This window comes from Gavia stellata, chromosome 21 (genome assembly GCF_030936135.1).
Source record: "Gavia stellata isolate bGavSte3 chromosome 21, bGavSte3.hap2, whole genome shotgun sequence".
In the NCBI taxonomy this organism is placed as follows: Eukaryota; Metazoa; Chordata; class Aves; order Gaviiformes; family Gaviidae; genus Gavia; species Gavia stellata.
Window position 1 is genome coordinate 13,844,469 of NC_082614.1, and position 19,254 is coordinate 13,863,722.

Genomic DNA, 19,254 nt, shown 5'->3' on the forward strand with positions numbered 1-19,254 from the left:
CCCATTGAGTCCTTGCTAACTTTGATTTGGGCCATGTTCAGAAGTAGCGGGGGGTCACAGGGTTATAATTAAATGTTAATGAGCTGCAGCAGATCAAAGCAGAGTCTAAACTAGCATAAAGAGATTTGAGAGACCTGAGAAACAAAACATGCAGCAAGACGGAGTGCACTCGAAATCCTCCTGACTGTTGGGGGACCCTGACAGAGACATATCTACATAGATACCAAACATATCTAACAAATATTTCCTTAAAACGAACCAAATTTTAGCTTTGTTATTCTGGGGGACTAGTCTCCTTCTAGTGTCCACACGGAAAAAGTATTTTCTACCCTGGCAGGTAGAGAAGCTGCTTTCCTCTCTGCTCTGTGCTGCAGCCTACATGCAAAGACTTAGCTGCCTGACCAAATTATTAAGCAATAGTGGAGCTGCTCTTAGCCTATGCAAACTTGGTGGAGCATCATCCAGGCTCTTTTGCACCACAAATGACCAGAACGTGGATATTTTGGAGGAGCACAAGGAGGGCTTCTCTGTTTTCTGGCTTCACACCTTCTTGTCTCTGCTTCCCCTGGGTCCAGGCTCTGGAAGCGTGACTGAGGCTGTCTAGGGAAAGTACTGCCCTGCTCTATTTTAGCTAGGAATAATTGTGTGGAGGCTGGGAAGCCATGGCTATCGGGAGCCTAAATCGTTACCTGTTCTGTCACCCTTGCAGCCAAATTGTTATGCTAAAGTGATCACGGTGGAGTCTCAAAAGAAGATCGTCATCTACTCCAAACAGCACATTAATGTGAATGAGGAAATTACCTATGACTACAAGTTTCCAATTGAGGATGTAAAAATCCCATGTTTATGTGGCTCCGAGAACTGCAGGGGAACCCTGAACTGAACTCGAGGTTTCTCGTCACACTTGCACCTTCAGCCATGTCAAAACTGTGGTAACCAGGTGTGGTTGCACTTTGCCAAAAAAAGAGGAAAAAAAAAAAGAAAAAAAGGAAGAAAAAAATATTAAAAAAGGAAAAAAAAAAAGAGAGAGGAAAAAAGAGAAGAAAAAAATCAAGCAAGTTTCGCACTTCTGCCAGGATCATGAATGAAAGCAAAAAGCGCACATGCTTACAAGGACTGTTCATGTTTCAGGTGCTCTTTCCTTTTCAGATCCAACGCGCACACAAAAAGGTGACTACCGTTTTGTGGCATGGTCTATCCAAACACTAGCTTCTCTGTTCAGTCCCTACATTAATGCTCCATAATGGGATAATGGTACCTTTTTTTAATTGTTGTTATAAACCTTTGTCTTTTCATAAATGCTGCTACCTTTTTCTCATCAGTTTTGTTGGTTGAAAAAGACATTCAACGTTTAAATGTGAAGCAGAGACTGAAAATGCCATATAGGGTTTGTTGGGAGCTTGATTGACTGAAATTGCACAGATTTCTCAGAGTAAGCTGTAAATAAATGTAAGGTTGATGTTACAGAGCAAGCCAGAGGCTTGAGGGTGTGTGAATGGGTGTGTGCGTGTGCTTGGGTGCGTGTATGTATGGAGTTGTGTCTGCAACGAGACTATAGGTGAACTGTCCTGCCTTTTCATTAGGGATGAGTCTGAACAAGTCCCCTAAGCCAGACACCCCAGGGAAGAGTCAGGTCAGCTGCAGACCTCAACTTAGCGCCTTGGGCTCGTCTCTAATTTTTGTATGCCATGCTGGTATATTGGGGGATCAAAACCTCTGCACCCGTACATGAAAAATACTTGGATACCGCAGTCGCTAATAAGAAGTCGAGTCAGTTGTGTACCTGTAGCATCGTGGCACGGCATGTGGCCTTTGGGGATGCCTGTTTCTTGGAGATCAGTTTGTCTTGCATGCAAAAAAGGCTGAGGCTGAAATTAAGTGGACAATTCAGACCGCGTTTATGCTGTAGAAATCTTACCCTTACAAGAAGCATATGCTACGGCCCACGTTTATAACAGGATTTTCTTCCTGTAGATGGCAAACAGGCTGATGTGTATCTTGTATTAATTTTTCTCATTTTCGTCTGCATTTCCCTGCCCTTCCAGCATTTTACGTGGAGTATTTGCTCTGTCCTTGAATGGGGGAGATGCCTCCTGTGATAGGAGCGAGCTGTGCCGTGCCGCTCTCCTCCCTCTGTTACTCAGTAACTTGCCCTGGGGTGGTCCCATCCCTCCAGTAAGAACATGGTAAAAGTGTCCCCGAGAGTAGGCTGCGGGAGCAATCCTCTCCTCCCCCATCTACAGCATGAAAATGAATGCTTCTTTAAATTTGGAAGGCATATTTTGAAATTATTTTTTGATATATTTTGTCCTTGTTAGATGTGCTGAGGTGAAGGTTGCAGTTCTTCGAGAGGTTCCATTTAAAAATGGGGCAAAACACCAAAGAAATACTTCTTTGGATGTGATCTGGAAATGTTACACGACCGTTCAGGTATAGACAGGATCGGTTTTTCAACTTGCATTGAATTTCTCCAGCTTTAGAAGTAGAGATTAGTTGTACTAAAACCTTTTTAATTGGCTTATAAGGGGAAGTTGCAATGTCATTATGAAATGGGAAGATTATCTGCATAACTAAACATCTTCTCCCCGCAGAACAAATTGTACAGCTGTATTCTTGTAGCCTTTTAAAATCAGCGATAGTTGCTGTATGACCACAGCTCCACGATCAGAGGTTACAACCTTGCAAAAGTGTTTCCTGGAATTTTTTTCAGCTGTTACATGGAATTGCCAGGCCTGCACAGCGGAGTGGAGCTTGTAATGTAGGTTAGACCTCTGCATCTGAATTTCTTCTTCAGGCAAAAGGCCTGAAAGAATGGGAACACACAGACTGCTGCAAGCTGCCTTAATACCGCCTGTATTTCTGTCTGAGGGTGAGGAAATTATCCCTGAGACTGGACAGTCCATAGTCTCATCTCTGTTTTTGTTTTGTTGTTCCCCCCCTGTTTTATAAATCTCTCCAGTAATTGCGTAACGGTGACCCAGAACCTAAAATTATGAGAAGCACAACTAGTTTCTGTCATTGAACATTGGTTGTAACTGCAGCAATGGCAGGAGCATTTGGGAGTTAAACCAGCTGCTCAATTTATTTTATTCTTTTTAAAAATAAGGTTCATCTTGTTGTGTTGATGCTCCAAATGGGATTTCTGCAGCTTGGCCTTTTACTTTCAAAGCTTTGGAAATGCACGGAAGTTTCCTGTGTCTCAGAACTGAAGCCACCGCGTGCAGCAGTTCTGCCAATGTCCTTGGTCTTCTTCCTCTCTGGTCCATCAAACCAGTGCATTAACGGTGGTGTTGTGGGGGTGAAGACACCCCAAATGGCCCAGCCCCGCAGTACCCACTGACAGTTTTGTATTTCCCAGCGTATCTGTGTGCTCTGGGCGGCATTAGCCCCTGCAGTTTGCCTTAATCTTTGTTGAGGAGAGGCAGGGAGGCAGGTCATGGTCTTCTGAAATGAGATCTACAGGTTGGGTTCCTTCACCATGTTTTTAGGAGCACCAAAGGGATTTGGGTGCCGAAGACCATCAGCACCTAAATCCCTTGGGTACTTCTGAAACTACCCATAACCCATCCCTTTTTATGATCCCAGACAAATAATGTGAGGTTTTGGAAGAGCTGAGCTCCCAGTAACTCCCCAGGAGGAAACAGAGATGTTGGACCTGCAGCACTTCTGAAAAATCGCATTGGTCTGATCTCAAAGCCAAACGTGAGGCTTCTCTTTTCTTCCCCATAAATCTTGCTTTGCACAGTCCTCCCCATGCAGCTTCTGTCTTACACTGCGGACCTGCCCCGTGCCCCAAACCAGCATTTTATGGTGAGGTTTTGTAAGTCTGGTTTAGTGATTTCCATGAGCTGCTGCAGTTGCCTGTGGCTGCCCTGTGTCCCTGCAAGGCGGCGGGGTCTCATCGGGGCAGGGGAGCTCTGCAGCCACGGACGTGGTTTTGGAAGGCAGCCCCACAGAGATGCCTTTCTAATCCCTCCTGGGTACTTTGGCTCGTACTTAGAAAGGGGTGAGATGAGAGGAGAAAGGCAGAAGGTGTGCGATTCACACACCAGCCTGGATCAGACCCAGTGTTCGCCTCCCGCGGTCAGCACGGGCGCCCTGGCACCCCATGGAAATAGTGGCAAGGACTAAAAAGAAACCTCACCAGCGCGTGCTGCTTTACAGAGAGATTTACTGAAGTCGTTTTGTTCTCTGAAAGGCATGTCCCCAATTTATCTTCACTTAAATTGCAACCTAAGACAAAAAAGAGAGAGACATTGACTGTGCTCCCTGCAAAATTGTATCTCATTAGGTGAAATGACCCAAGAGAATAGTGCAAAAGTTTTGGAAATATAACTTAAATCTTTAGTTTCCCAACGTGGAGCTGGCTTGAGTTCAGGGTGCAGATGCCTCTGCAGTTGGCGTTTCTGGGAAGCGCAGTCTGTGCTCGCAAATCCTGCCTGCCGCTGCCCGACACCTTCATTTATCCGTTCGGTTCACACCCCTGTCTGCAATTCCAGGTTGGTCCCAATAAGTGGTCTGTGACTATCGGGGGTCCGGGAGGGAAAGGGGCTCATCTTGCAGATATTTATATTGTATAAAGCAGCTTATTTCTACAAGAAAAAAAAAAACAAAACAAAACATTTTTAAACTCCAACAAAGTATACAGTAGTTTCAGTTCCGGTTTTTGTGACCTTTTTCAGGGATCATTTCAGTGCATTTCTGTATAAAATAAAAATTTAAGGAAAAAAGGATTTTGAAGTATAAAAAAAATGCATCTTCTGTACATAGGCAAACTCAAGTATCTTCTCTTCAAACACTGTTTCTTGTAGAAACATGTTGAAATTTTTTTGCTGATTTCTTTGTACTTCAAGAGCATGTAAATAATTTATTAAAAGTGACTATTGTAATTTGGAGTTCTTTTTAAACAGATTCCAGCTCTAAATCATGTCGAGGAAATGGGGAGGAAGAAGGACTAAGTATAGCAAAGGAGCTGGTGGCATTTACAGCTTGTGTCAAGCTTTGTATAATGTAAATTCTGTATAAATATGTTTTTTGTCAAATAAATAGATGGAATTAGAAGCATTAAGAAACTGAAGACAAAAAATTGCCAAGTCAAGGCTTCTTCTTTCCCCCCCCCCCAGTCTGAAACCTAATGTGCAAAATCTATTTATTTCAAGCGAGGAAATGTGTACAGTCTAATAGACAACCTAAAATGTATTTAAGCGAGTTTGCAACTGGATTTTTTCAATTTAATATTTGTTTTGTTTTTATGAGTTTCCTCCTTAATTGCCACTGTAGTATTTGTCCAAGGGAAAAGAAATGCGTCGTAACGGACACTCTAAAACAAATGGGCAGTTTTAAAAGCAAAATGGAAGAACACCCGGCTCCCAATCCTTGCAGTTTTCTGGTTCTATAAACAGGTTGTTTTAATTCACAGTGTGAAAATAAAGGGCCTCCTTTAAAAGGAGGCAGGTAAAATGGTTTGCAATAAATGAAAAATAAAAAAATCTTATTTTTTTTTTAAGTTCCTTAAAAAAACAACTCTGCTTTGAAGATTTAGGATTTCTGCTTTTTCTTTCGTTAAGCAAATTTATAAATTTAGGGATGTTTTGTGCATATAGAATCTGTCACCAAGTATGTACCTTGTTTTGAAGAAAGTGTTTTTGTTGTGGATGTGTCATGCTGTATATATTTGTTCATATTTTTGTGAATTGAATACTATGTACCATTGTATTATAGTAACTTTTATAAAGCAAACCATAAATATACTGACTTTTCTTACAGAAAAATTATGTTGTGCTTAATGTATAGCCAGGGCAGCTTTTTCCTCTCAGACCTGTGCTGGGAACCGTGAGAGCTCAAGGAACCAGATCCAGAAACAGAGCAGTCCAAAGAACTGATTTTCGGCAAAGTTTACGGAAAATACTAATCCTGGTGAGCAGGAAATTACTTTAAGCAACATTATATTGCATGAAAGAAATAAGTGAGTGATTTAAGTTTATAAACTTAAAGAAAACGGTCTTAGGATTAAAAATCCTTACAACCCTTCAGAGCTGAAGCCCAGCCAGGCGCTGGCCCCCCTGCCCCGGAGCCCGGTGTCCCTAACCCATCCAACCTCAGCCGTGCTGCCGGGGCAGGGGAGGGCTCCCTGCTCCTGCAGCCTCTGCCCTGCGCTTTTCCCAGTTCACGTCTTTTTGTATTAAACTCTATGGAGTCAAAAGCCCTTAACCTACAAAGCGAGGTGTTAGTGTTGCTGGTTCGGGTGATGCTGTTGGGGCCGGAGCCCTTTGGTTTCTTTCTTCCTTTTAAATCGGTTTATTCAAATCGAAAATGAATTCTGTTACCTGTGGTTTACAGGAGGGGGGAGCTGGGCCAGCCGCTGAGGTTTGGTGCGGGTGAAGGCACAGCCTGGAGCCGTGCCCCCCACCCTCCCTCGCTGGGGGCTGCTGCCGCGGTGAACGTGGCGAGCCGTGGTCAAAGCGGCTCCTCTGAGCTTTAGGAAAAGAGATGCCCGGAGCAGAGATGAATGGAGTGGCTGAGGGAGGGGGAAATGGAAGAGACGAGAGAGCCTGGGCTGTAGGTGACTTCCCAGCTCAGTTCTCGGCTTCTGTAGCTGACCACGGCAGCTGAAGGGCTGGGGATGCAGGACAGCCCAACCTCGCAGGGCTGGCACGGGGCAGGAGGCAGCAGGGCTCAGCCTGGAGGGTGGCCAGACGGGGCCGGGGCTCGTGTCCGAGGAGCCCATCCTGAGCCGAGCGCTTGGCAGGGGCTTTGGCTGCTCGGGGTTCGAGCAGCTTCGATGCTGGGAAACTTGGGGAGCAGTGGTGGGTGCACCGGGGCTTTGGAGGGCAGATGTGCAACAGCGGGGAGACCTGTGGGCACCGGAGACCCTGAGATGGTCTTCAGCAGTCATGTACTGAGGTCTGCAGACTCCTCGGGGAGCGTTCAACCTGCAGCCGCAGCGAACGTGGCATAGAGGGGCTCCAGCCCCGCCACGTTAACTTACCAGGCACTCAAGCTGTGACAGAAAAGGGTTTTATTGTGTCGGTGGGGAAAGTCCCCTTGCAAAGGACAGTGACAACACCACAGCGATGCCCAGAGGAGACTTTGCACATGCAGCTGGGATCTGAGCCAAGGAATCGCTGCCAGTGCCAGCAATTACTTCTTGAAATACAGGAGAAACCCCAACCCTTCATTAATTCAGGAATTTACAGGTATTAGAGCAAGACCACGTTGCCTTGGGAAGGCTGAAATACTTCAATTCAATTAAGTCTCATTCCAGAATGTTGTAGCTACCTTAACACCATGTGTTTAATCTCAGCAAATTCAAATTCAAGATTGAATCTAAAAGCAATTAAAATAAAATCTTACAAAATGAGACGCACGGAGAGGCAAACGCCTCCGTGCTTTCCTTTCCCAGCTTCCCGCATAGCTAAAATTAACAGAAAACTTTGGATAGGCTAAATTTAGGCACTCCCAGTTGTTTCTTCTGTCTTCCTCCGTAGCTGCGTGTCTTTGGCACATGCCTTAAATCTGCCTTTTGTTAAGAATTTGGTGGTTTGGGTCAGATTAAACTGCTTTTTAAGAGCGTGTTTGCTATTTCCCATGCTCCCTCTCCCAAGAAGTCACTGGAGGGCAGCGCCGGGGCTGGGTCGGGATAGGTGTTGAGTCCTGTTACATCTCCAACTTGGCAGCAGCTTCCCTGGGTTTATGACACTTAGGTCTGGGCTATTTACCAAAACAACGGCCATTTCCTGGTTCGTTTGTGAATCAGCTCGTCAGGGACGAGGGCGGCGTTTTCTGCCATCCTCTAGATGCGCTTGGTCTCCCCGTTGGGCTCCAGGACAGTCAGGTTTCCTCTTGCGTCTTGATCTGTTTCGATGGCTTCAAACAGAGACTTGAAGTTCCCAGCACCGAAGCCCTGCGGAGACGACAACGTTACAGACCGCGGGGACAGGGTCGTCAGCTCGGAACCGGCTGAGGAAGAGCAGCACCGAGAGCTGGCTGGGTGACGGTACTTGATGGCACTGAGGTCCCGAAGCCAAGATCATCATGAAATCCTCAAACCAACCTGGTGGTTATGCCGCTGGATGACCTCCAGAAAGACTGTGGGTCTGTCTTGAACTGGTTTGGTGAAGATCTGGAGCAAGTAGCCTTTCTCATCAAAATCCACCAGGATTTTCAGTTCCTGGAGAAAAGGAAGAGGGCGACAGCTCAGAGACCCGCAGAGGAGCAAGGGGATCCCTCTGCATCACCCTCATCCCTGCGAAACATGTTGAGGAGCTGGTCCAGCCCTGGGTAAACCTTTTCCATCTCATGCCGGTCTGACTCACCGCCAGCTTGTCGATGTTCTCCTTCACTTTGATTTTGGCAGTTTTCAGCCTCTCCCGCAGCATCTGATAGTAGCTGGATGGCACATCCATGAACTGCACGCCCCGCTGCTTCAGGTTGGTGATCTGCAAGGCAGGGGAGACCCCGGCGTGGGTCGGGCTTGGGACTTGTTCGTGGAGTGGTTTGTGCCAAGAGGATGGCCCGGGACGGACAGTGTCGGGAGGCAGAGCGGTACCTTCCCATTACATTGGCCAACGTCGCGCATGGGGACCTGTCCCACCTTCTCGCTTTGGGCACCAGGAACGGGAGGGCCCAAGATGCACTCCCCAAGCAATGCAGGGATTTGGCCACCGTGCAAGGATGCTTCACCCCACCCTGACCCCCGATACCTCTGGAGGCCCTTTGGTCTGGAGATGAGTCCAAAACCAAGTGCTCAACAGCAGCTGGCTCGGTCCAGACCAGCATCGGCCCCAGGCAGAGGTGGGTGATGTGTTATGGTGGCTCAGTCCAGCAGCCCGGGCTGCCTGAGCTCCCCACCGGCCACCCCCCAAGGACAGCACGTGCCATTGGGGTCCCTGCAGACCCCAATTGCTTTGCACTGGAGGGACGGGCATCTCCCAGCAGCTTACTGGTGCAGGCAGGTCCCTTTCCAGGGACTCGCTGGGCTGTTAATCCTGGTTGTAAGACAACCACGGCAGAAAACCCGCTCAGCCTGCCCGTGCCCTCGTACCCCGACGGGGGTCATAGTCCACCACCACCCTGTGACGAGGACTGTGCCTGGTGGGACGGGGTGGAGGCACCGGGACGGGATGGGACGGGGCAGGGGGGTGCCCGGGGCTGCACTCACCGCCGTGATGATGTCGGAGGTGTTCAGTGCGATGTGCTGGACTCCGGCCCCGCCGTAGTAGTCAATATATTCCTACCAGGAAAAAATGTCACCGCGTTAGTGACACTGCAGCTACAGCGTGCAAAGGGCTGGGCGTGGGCTTAAAAGCATGAAAGCAGAATCAGCTCAGGGACACACTGAAATTAAAAGAAGACACTATTGGCGAGATCAGGTGAGATCAGTCCCAGCAGCTCCCCCAGGGTTTGACAGCCCTTGGCAGACCCAAGCAGGGCCAGGGCTGCTTTCCAGCAGCCACCTTAGCACAGCACGTCTGCGCTGGCTCCAAATCGCTGACCCTTTGGCCCCTTTTCCTTCACCAAAGTCCCGCTCGAGGCGGTGGCAACCTGATGGATCAACCCACCGGCATCCGCTCACCTGAATCTGGGATTTCTTCTTGCCAAGCGCTGGCTCGTTGATTGGCATCTTAATAGTCTCTTCGTAGTTGGTGACCACGATGGAGCGCAGGGCGCTGAACTCGGTGTGCAGCTGCTTGTCGTCCACCGACCAGAAGCGGTGGAAAAGCAGGTTTTTCTGGTACCTGCCCAGGCCACAAAGGGCACGATCAAGTCCCTCACTCCATCCCCGCACTAACGAAGCTCTGCTCTGGCTTAATTAGCGTCAGCCCCCACTGTCGGAAGCGGTGAGACCAGCAGAGCAGCGCTGCTGCTCCATCCCGCCTCCCGCCAGCCCTCCCCACTCTTACCAGTCCGCCACTGGGACCATCTGGAGATCAGGCTGGTTCCCCACGACGTGGTCAACAAAGTTGAGCTTGGCGCTGGGTCTGCGGGGGGAAGAGGGGGGCGGCTCTCAGCCGGGCTCGGGGGCACCCCACAGCGCGGGGGGCTCCAGGCTGAGGCAGCGGGGACTTGTCCGGCTCCTCGGTGGGATGTCCCACTGGCGCACGGCGGCAAAGAGCTGGGCAGGACCCTCTGGGAAGTACTCACAGCTTTGGCAGCAGGGGGTCCTTGAAGAGGGGCGGGTGGTACCCGGGTAGGAAGAGGCCCCTGTAGTTGAGCTTTTCTACCAAGGTGTGGGTGGTGTCACCGTACTGCGAGGGGGGGGAAAGTGGTTGCATGGTGGCCCTGATTTTCGGGGACCTCCCGGGTCCAGTCTGCTCCCACGGACCCCGCTCTGGCGCGGGGGCTCAGCCTCCGCGGTTGCCCTGCCACTTACCGTCTGGATCACCGCGAACTTCACCTTCCCGAATTTGTCCTCCTCCACCCAGGGCTCCTTCACCACCACGGCTCCGCGCTCCTTGGCTTTCTGGGCAGGAGAGAGACCCCCTCCTGCCCCAGCTGCTCCGGGCCGGGGGGAGACATCCCCAGGCCTTTCCCCGCCTCCCCTCGCCGTTTCGGGGTGCCGCGCAGGAGGGAGCAGAGGGGCTGCCTACCTGCACGATGAAGTCGCAGTCCTCCACTTCGAAGGCGATGTCCTTCACCCCGTCGCCATGCTTCACCAGGTGCTCCCCCATCTCTGCCCGGAGCGAGAGCAGCCGCGGGCATGAGCAGAGGTGCTTTGCTCTGCCGCGGCCCTTTCCCACTCTCTCTCCCCCCCACGGACCCCCGCGGTACCTACCCTCATTCCCCGGGTTGAGAGCGGACGAGAGAACAAAGACGATCTGGTGAGGAAGAGGAGGACAGGTGAGGGATGGAGCCGTGGCGGTGCCCCCAGGCTGGGGCAGATGCGCTGCAGGCGCAGGGTTTAATGGTGCAAACAGGTTTTGGCAGCACCCGCACCTCCGACGCCGCCTCGTCTCCCCCCAGCCTCCCCCCGGGCGGTGGCACCTCTGCAAGGTGCATCAGTGCCCTTACCTTGTCCTGCTTGATGGCGTGTGAGACCACCTCCCTGCTGCCGGTCTCCAGCCCCCGGTACGCCAGCTCCTCGAATCCCAGCTTGTTGCAGTAGTAGGAGGCAGCCTGCGGGCAGGCGAGAGCCGCCCCGGGTGAAGCCGTGGCGTCGGTGGCCCCCGGTTCCCGCGGGGCTCCCCCCAGCCAGGGCAGCACCAACAGCCCGTGGAGAACGGCTACCGTGGCGTGTGCAAGTCACGCGTGTGCAAGAGCATGCACGTGCATGCGTGTGGATGTGGCATTGTGGGATGTAGCTTGATGGACATGGTGCTGTGTGGTGTTGGGTGGGTTGTGGCTTGTTGTTGTGTGGTGTGGGTGGGTTTTTTTTTTTTCTTTCTTCTTTTTTTTTTTTTTTTTCCCCAGGTTGGACCCGATGATCTTACAGGTCTTTTCCAACCGTAGTGATTCTGTGATTCTGTGATTCTGTGTGCAGGGAGCAGCCGAGCTTTTCTGCTTCCCTCCAGCAGCCCAGGAGGAGCAAGCAGAGGTGAGAAAGGGCCCATACTGGGGAAAAAAAAACCCAAACTCAGCGGGAAGCGCTGCCTCCAGAGCCCTCCCGCACCCAAGGCGGCCAGGGACAGGCAGGGCGCAGCGGGCGCAGGGCTGGTGCACGGCCGGGCAGCAGGCAGGGAGCCGCTGCCGAGGGGGAAACGCTTCTGCCCATCTCCTGTTCATCTGCCAGGTTGGGCAAAAAGCAGCTCAGGTTTGAAGCAGAGGGGTTTTTAACTCGCCAGCGGTCTTTTACCAGCGAGTGATGGAGAGCAGCTACACAATGCCCTATCGCTCTGCGGGTCAGTGACCGTGGTTCGAGCCGTGCCGCGTGTGCTGGTTTGCGTTTTCTGGGCCCCTCCCGCGCACACCCCCGGGCAGCCGCCCCTCGCCTTGCGCAAGGGCCCCCAAGGCCGTTGGCTGAGGCCGTGCCAGTGGGCACGGGCGCTGAGCCAGGGACAGGCTTTGGGAGACCGGCACGACCCCAGTCCGGTGGGCTGCCGGGACGAACCGCCCCCCCGGCTGCCAATAACCAGAGCGGCCGCCCTGTCCCGGCACAGTGGGCACCCACCGTTACCCGTGCCCGGCCAGCCGCAGCCTCTCACCTGCTTGGCATTGCCGACCCAGAAGGTGATGGAGTGGAAATGGATGAAGCGGCCTCGCAGGGGCTAAAGGGAAGGGGAAAACAGGGCTGAGAGCCGCTGCCACATCCTTTCCCGCAGCATTGCTCATCTCTGGAGCAGGGAGAAGTGGCAGCTGTGACCCTGCAAATGCGTCTCCTGCGAATGCATCTGAATTAACCGGGTGAAACCCCGGCTGCTGCCCCGAAACAGCGATTTTCCAAAGCGCTTTACAGTCAGGTGCCGGAGGATCCTGCTCTGCGGGGTGGAAGGTGCAAAGCTCCATCTCGCCTGGGGCTGGGTCAGTCCCGGTGCTCCTGGTGCTCCCTGCAAGCGGCCCCTGCAGCGGGCTGCCCACCCATGAACCTTGTTGTGTTAAAGATTAATTCTCCCCCGAAACGCTCTTACACAACCACCAGCGCCGGGACAAATCCCCCTTCGCTCTGTTCCCCACCGCTGTCCAACCCGCGGCGTCGGGCACCCGGCCGCGATGCGCACCGCTGGTTTGGAAAGCGCTTTAGAGGGGAAAAAGGTGGTGAGTAAGTGCAGCATTTGGCAATAAATGTTGCAACAAATGAGGATTCTGCTTAGGCATCGGCGTCGGCTGGGCAATACCCATCCTCTCCCGATTGTCGCTCTCCTCCCAAACCAGAAAGAAAAAGGAAACAAAAAGTTTCCATCATTAACATTGATTTACAACGAGGAACCACATCCTGGGTGGCCCAGCCAGAGAGCGGTTTTACTTCTGATTTTACCAGGCAATCAAGGAGTAAGGAATGAGTATTATTTGCGTTAACACGGCTGATGTTTCACACCAGGCAACGGGGCAGGACCATGGACGCAAAACGGCTCTTACCTTTTCTCCCTTGTCTGTGTAAGACGTCTAAAAGAGAGAATCAGAGAAGAGAGACGTTAGCGGTTCGGGAAGGTACCTCAGCCCCCAGGGAGCTTGAATGCAAAGGTCAGTGTATGAGGAACAGCTCTTCTGCATGACTTCCAGCAAAGTCCGCATTGAAGCAGAGATTAAACCCGGTAAAGCTCCCAAGACGTCCCGCGCCATCCAGCCCCAGCCATTTAATTTAATTCCCATCCGCTGCCCCTCACCATTTTTGTGATCTGGTGATGTGACAGCGGCAAAGAGGGTGGGAGTCCATGAGGGCGTTTAATATAGCGGTGGGACGGGGGAAGCTCCTCCTCGGCTCCACCTCCTCCCACCCCCAACCCGAAGCATTTGTGACCCAGAGATGTGTTTGGTTTGGGCTGGGATCCGCCAGCACCGTCCCGTGGGCGGCTTTCCGGGCCCGTGTCCCGGGGTCGTTCGCAGTCCGGGCTGTGGCACAGCAGAGTCAGACGTGGCGGGTGGTGAGCATGCGAGCGTGCGAGGCTCTGCGGCGCGGGAGCCCGCTAACCCCACAGCAAAACCTCCCCAGCCCCACGTGTGCCGGGGCCACGGAGGGGTGATGCAAGCGCAGCAGCACTTTCTGCCCCCCTCCGCCCGCCTGCCCCCGGGGACGTTCACCCCTTCGCGGGGACGTGTCCCGTCCTGTGCCCATCGGCCTTCCCGGCCGACATCCAGCTGCGGCATTTCGGCTGCGTGCAGGGTGCAGCTGCGCACACGGCGTCCGGGCGTGGGGCCACGCGGTGCCGCCTTCGGCTCCGGCGAGCCCAGCGCTGCGGGGGTCCACGAAATGTGGGGGCCGCAGAAGGAGGGGGCAGGAGGCAGCCCTGTGGGGGGGACACCAGCACGTGCACCCCGCGGCTGGGAGCGGCGGCAAGGCGGAGCGGCCGGCGGGGCTGGGGCGGACGGGCATGGGGGGGCTCGGGCGGGTGCCGGCAGCGTGGCGGTCTGGTGGTGGGGCTGTCCCGGGGGGGCACAGCCCTGTGCTGCCCCTGCGAGTGCGCTGGGGCACCGGCTGGAGAGGGGCCACAGCAGGGACAGGGTCGCCCCATGGCACCGTCGCAGCTGTATAACCCTGTGGCAGCGACACTGCTGTGTCACCGTCATGGCCGTGTCACCCCACGTCACTGCCACCGCTGCGTCACCCCATGGCACCGCCACCACGGTACCACCCCCGGGCACCATCGCACCTCTGTGACCCCCCGGCACTGCCACCGCTCCCCGCGCCGCCGCTGGCCCCGCCCCCGCGGTGCTGGCCCCGCCCCCGCGGTGCTGGCCCCGCCCCCGAAGCGATGACCCCGCCCCCTCAGTGCTGACCCCGCCCAATCCCCGCCCCGCGGGCGGTGCTCCCGCTGCCGGCCCCGCCCCGCCTCCTGTGACGCCTTTTGTCCGCTCCCGGCGCCCGTAGCGACCGTTGCGGCGGCGGCCATGGCGGAGCCCGGCGGGAGCCGCCCCGTCACCGTCAGCGACGTGCAGCAGCTGGTGAAGAGGAAGGACGAGATCGAGGCGCAGATCAAGGCCTGCTACGAGCTGCTGGAGGGCGTCAGTGCGGCGGGGCGGGCGGGCGGTGGCGGGGCGCGGGGCCCGGGTCCGGCCTGCGGGTCCGGCTCGCAGCCCCACGGCCGCCTCTTCCCTCGCAGCAAAAGGGCGTCGGGATGAACGAGCCGCTGGTTGACGCGGAGGGCTTTCCCCGCGACGACATCGACCTCTACCAAGTCCGCGCCGCCCGGCACAACATCATCTGTGAGTGGGGCCCCGCGGGGGGCGGGCGGGGGGCCCCTTCGGGGGGCCCGTGGGGCCGGGGGGCCCGTGGGGCCGGGGGGGCCGTGGGGCCGGGGGGGCCGGGGCCTCCGGCAGGAGCCCGCAGCGAGAGGCGGCCTGGCCGGAGGCCCACAGGCCTCTGCGGCTGGAACGAACGTCCCGCTCGTAACGGCGCAACGGGCGAAGGACCTGCAGCTCCCGTCGCTCCGCCCGGCCGTCCCGCGTCTTCGAAAACTGCAAACCGGCCTCGCCCCGAGTTTGGTTTTGGGTGATTTCGCTCCGTGCTCGCGGCCCGCGGGGATCGGCTTAGTCAGGAAAACGCTCTTGGCCACAGGTTGTTGCGGCGGCGTTGAAATTCCGCTTCTGCTGTGGAGCCGTTTGGGATTTGTGAAATGCAGCGAAGCCGTTTTGTGGTGTTTGTAGAATAAGCTTTGGGTAGAAAATAGTTTGGTGTTTATTCCTTCCCAGGCTTCCCCCCTGCCCTGTCTTTGGGGATGGCTTTTGTTCTACATACGTAACAGTACGGGGTGTGATGGAAAAAAGACTTCAGCTGCTCAGTGATTTCTAGGTGACCATGGGCCTCTGAGCCCCGCTTCCTTGGAAAAATTTCTTTACGGAGAGAGCGGTGAAGCACTGGCAGAGGCTGCCCGGGGAGGTGGTGGAGTCACCATCCCTGGAGGGGTTCAAGGAACGTGTGGATGTGGCACTGTAGGACATGGTTTAGTGGCCATGGTGGGGTTGGGGTGATGGTTGGACTTGACGATCTTACAGGTCTTTTCCAACCTTAGGGATTCACCAAAATTTGTAGGGTGGTTTTCTCTGTGTTTGACTTCTACCCATAGACACCTTCTGGGCGGTGTGAGCAGGGCTGGCACCGGGACCCAGCGGATACACCAGCAGGAGGTTATGGCTCGCCGCAGCTGGGATCCGAGGCACCCGGAATACCCTTTTCAGCACAGCTGCAGAGGAGAGCATGTGCTGAGAAAGAACCCTTAGGTGTACCTCGCTCCTGCTCCCTCTGTGCTAACGGTGTCACCCGCAGGTTTGCAGAACGATCACAAGGCCCTGATGAAGCAGGTGGAGGAAGCTCTTCACCAGTTGCACGCCCGGGAGAAGGAGAAGCACGCCAAGGATGAGGCGGAGGCGCTGGCCGAGGCAATGAGCCAGAACCAGAGCCTGCCACAGGCTTTTGCCAAAGTGAACGCGGTGACTCCAGGATCTCCTGCAAGTGTCTCGGTAAGTTGGTGGGGTCTGACAGCTCGTGGGGAAGGCTTCTTCTGGACCCAGAGAGAAAACATAGCAGGTGGCTTTCTTGGTCTCTTGTTAATAAGTGGGAATAAGTTGGGGGTTTGATTAGGGTTCTCCCCCCCTCCTTTTTTTTTTTTTTGTCACACTGGAATGTCCTGTGAATAGACTAGTCACTGTGCGGGAGGGAGATGAGTACTCTCTTCTCAGCTGTATCGCTGCACCACACAGCTCATACCAGGCCTCACTGACCGTTCTAGCCTCAGTATTTCTCTTCCCATAGAATAGGACGGAGGAATGAGTACTTCCTTCAATCTAAGGACGTGAGGGGGTGTAATGTAGTTCAGTTGCCCGAATGGAGAGAAGAGTAGCGTTGTGGCACATCTCTCTCCATGTGGCTGGGTGAAGGGTGATGCTGCTGTGATATTACCTGTCTTTGGAGAAGGCAGATGCTCATCTCTTGTCTATCTCTGTCCAGGGACTTCAGGTCGACGATGAGATTGTGGAGTTTGGTTCTGTCAACGTCAACAACTTCCAGAACCTGCAGAACATTGCCACAGTGGTGCAGCACAGCGAAGGGGTGAGCTCATTTCTGCTGTAACTGCATTCTCTTGCCTGTCTCTGTTAGCCACAGCTTTTTCTATGGAGCTCAGATCTCTGGGATCATCATTTCCATGTCAGAAACAGTGTCAGATTCAGTCTGTGCTGTTGTAGCCTTGTTCTTTCACAGCATTGAGCTAATCCTGTTGGATAGAAGAGAGCTAAGAGGTGCGTTCTCTTTTCCGTGAGCATCACATTGTCTGTTCTCCCCCGGGGACTCCCTGCAGCAGCAGGCTGCATTGCTGTGCCACCCTCGTGGACTGGCCAAGGAAGCTGTCGCAGCCACCAGGTGCTTTATAGTGGAAGTGAGAGATCTCCTGGAGATGTCTCCACACAAAACGCTCCTGTCTGTCAGATCTAGCTGCAGGGATAGGAATGGGTGCCGCTGGAGAACACGTCCTCTGGGCCTAATGTTCTTCAGCAAAAAAAGGAAGAAGAGAGTTGACTTGGTGATGGAAAGTTGCCAGCTTTTTTTCTTTTTTTTTTTTTTTTTTTTCCCCTCCCTCTCAGAGACCCCTGAGTGTGACTGTGATCCGCAGCGGCAAAAAAGTGCACTTGGGGCTGACTCCGAAGCGCTGGGCTGGGAAGGGCCTCCTTGGGTAAGCTGCTATTTCGTTTACTAGAACAGATGAGGCTTTCACCCAGCTCGGAGCACGTTTCCTGCAGCGGGGCCAGCTCCGTGCTTTGCTGTCAGCGCGTGTTGCTGCCCGCTCTGATGACCTTCACTGGCGGGTACCAGCTGAGAGCTGGAGGCTGACGGTTTTGCCCAGTGATGTGGGGAGGCGAGTTGCATCAAACATGAGGACAGGGAGGAAGGGCTCAGCAGCTAGTTTGTCCACTAGAGGAAACCAATGGAGGAGGGTTGTGGTGGGTCTGATTCATGCCATGTCAGACCTTCTGTGCTTGTTTGAGAACTGAGACTTTAATGTTTCCTTCTACCCTCTTCTTTTTCAGCTGCAATATCATTCCCTTGCAAAGATGACCATTGCTTGGAAAACAATAAAGCTGAAGCTTGTGCCTGCTTTCTGGACTCTGATCTGATTTGAAAACTTCCCCATGCATTTTTGCCGAAACAAACGTTTCGGAAGCTGTGACCTCTGCGTGCCAGACTCGCAGAGTCTGAAGAGGTTCTGACAGAGTAAGGTCTGACTGCAATTCAGAATTGCACAGGTTCATCAGGAGTAGCTTGCAGAGTCGCAAGGTGTGGCTTCTCATCTCTTGCAACTTGTATCAGTTTGGAACGAGGCTATAGAGGGACCCAAACTTCAGGCTCTAAAGAGCGTGAAGTGCTCTCACTTGGTGATAACAGAGCATTCCTCTTTTTCCCCATAAAATTCCTTGCTGAACATCTTGTAATATATGCTAAAAAGTCCCGGAGCACTTTTTGGTGTCTATAATAGTAGATCACAGTCAAGAAATACGCAAGTTTGATACTTTATCTTCCCTGTGTTGCCACAACTTTTGAAGTCACTGAACATTATGAAAGAATTTTTGGAATGCTTAATTTATTTTAAGTCAATGAGATAAGGAATAGGGGTTATAATTCTACTTTGCTTTACTTAAAGTATTTTGTATGGTCATGATAAAAGTCCTCCTAACCGGATGAGTTTTTTACTTTGTTTCGTTTTTGTTTATTTGTGGTAGTTGGGTTTAGGGTGTATAAGCTCTTCAAGGGGATTTCGGGGATGATTGGTTTGTTGTAAGCTTGTTTCCAGTTTAACTTCAAAATACTCTTCCGAAATAATAAAACTGAGTTATGCCTCTCTCCGTTCTTGTAGAAGTTGTTATTTTGGGCAATAATTGTGGGCCAAGTTGGGTGGGTTAAACGCAGATCTGCACAGACACAAAATGATGACCTGTTGACCATCTGGAGCTGAAGCCCAGGTAAGGTGCAAGTCTTCCGTTAGTGCTTCATAAGCAGGTTGCGGCATAACACATCACACGTAATGAGAATTTTGTTAGAATTGTTATTAACCAGACCTGAAATAGACTGAAAAAGTGGACTAAACCCCAGACTTTTAAATCACTCACCCAGGGCTCTGTGTTAAATTGAGTACGTTTACCCTTTTGATATTTCAAGCGCTTGTGTTTGAGTGTACAGTCCAGCAGAGCAGATTCTCACTGAAACAGTAAAGCTTCAAAGCGAAGCTCCTTGCTCGGTGATTCCTGCAGGCTTCATGGCGCTACAGAGAAAGCGTTGCCACAGCGGCCCGTGGCGGTGTTCCTTGGATAAGATTGTATCTAGACCATCCCCATCAAAGGTAGTCTCCCCCTGGTCTTTCAAGTATTTTAAAAGGACTGAAACGTGGCGCTGTTTTGCTCCATCTCTTTTCTTGAAGAAAGTCTGAGACTGGGAGGTGTTTTGGGGTCCTCTGTTGCGTGTGCATCCTGCCTCGCTTTACCAGAGCAGTTCTGAGGCTAAGCCTGCACTGCTGACCTTCACCAGGCGCTATGACGCACAAAGGCCACCGCATCTCCTAAATCCCCTGTGGAATCCCACTGGAAAGCAGTGTGATGTCCCTGTCTATAGTTACAAGGTAAGTACCCCCGTGGGGTTGTTCTGTAGGAGGGCTGCGTCTCTGCGTGGGGCCAGGG

The 19,254-nt window shown here is 53.0% G+C and overlaps 3 protein-coding genes across 3 annotated transcripts in view; 2 read left to right on the forward strand and 1 right to left on the reverse strand.

Annotated features, from left to right (window-relative positions):
• SETD1B (SET domain containing 1B, histone lysine methyltransferase) overlaps positions 1–943 on the forward strand; it is a 50,722-nt gene extending 49,779 nt beyond the window's left edge. The window contains exon 18 of the mRNA XM_059827725.1: positions 710–943. Coding sequence (XP_059683708.1) covers positions 710–883 — 174 coding nt within the window. The 3' untranslated portion in view covers positions 884–943. The remainder of the gene's footprint in view (positions 1–709) is intronic.
• A 6,527-nt stretch (positions 944–7,470) lies between these two features.
• HPD (4-hydroxyphenylpyruvate dioxygenase) lies at positions 7,471–14,160 on the reverse strand. The gene is made up of 14 exons (XM_059827923.1): positions 14,155–14,160; positions 13,012–13,038; positions 12,141–12,203; positions 11,011–11,115; positions 10,775–10,817; positions 10,590–10,672; positions 10,373–10,462; positions 10,144–10,247; positions 9,903–9,980; positions 9,575–9,737; positions 9,161–9,232; positions 8,316–8,438; positions 8,054–8,170; positions 7,471–7,903 (listed from the first exon to the last, which is right to left on the reverse strand). Exons 1-14 carry the CDS (start codon positions 14,158–14,160, stop codon positions 7,793–7,795), a joined length of 1,185 nt encoding a protein of 394 aa, XP_059683906.1. The 3' UTR covers positions 7,471–7,792.
• Positions 14,161–14,481: 321 nt separating this feature from the next.
• PSMD9 (proteasome 26S subunit, non-ATPase 9) lies at positions 14,482–18,423 on the forward strand. The gene is made up of 6 exons (XM_059827730.1): positions 14,482–14,595; positions 14,694–14,796; positions 15,857–16,050; positions 16,538–16,639; positions 17,170–17,258; positions 17,614–18,423. The coding sequence occupies exons 1-6, from the start codon at positions 14,482–14,484 to the stop codon at positions 17,639–17,641; spliced, it is 630 nt and encodes a 209-aa protein (XP_059683713.1). The 3' UTR covers positions 17,642–18,423.
• Positions 18,424–19,254: the final 831 nt, after the last annotated feature.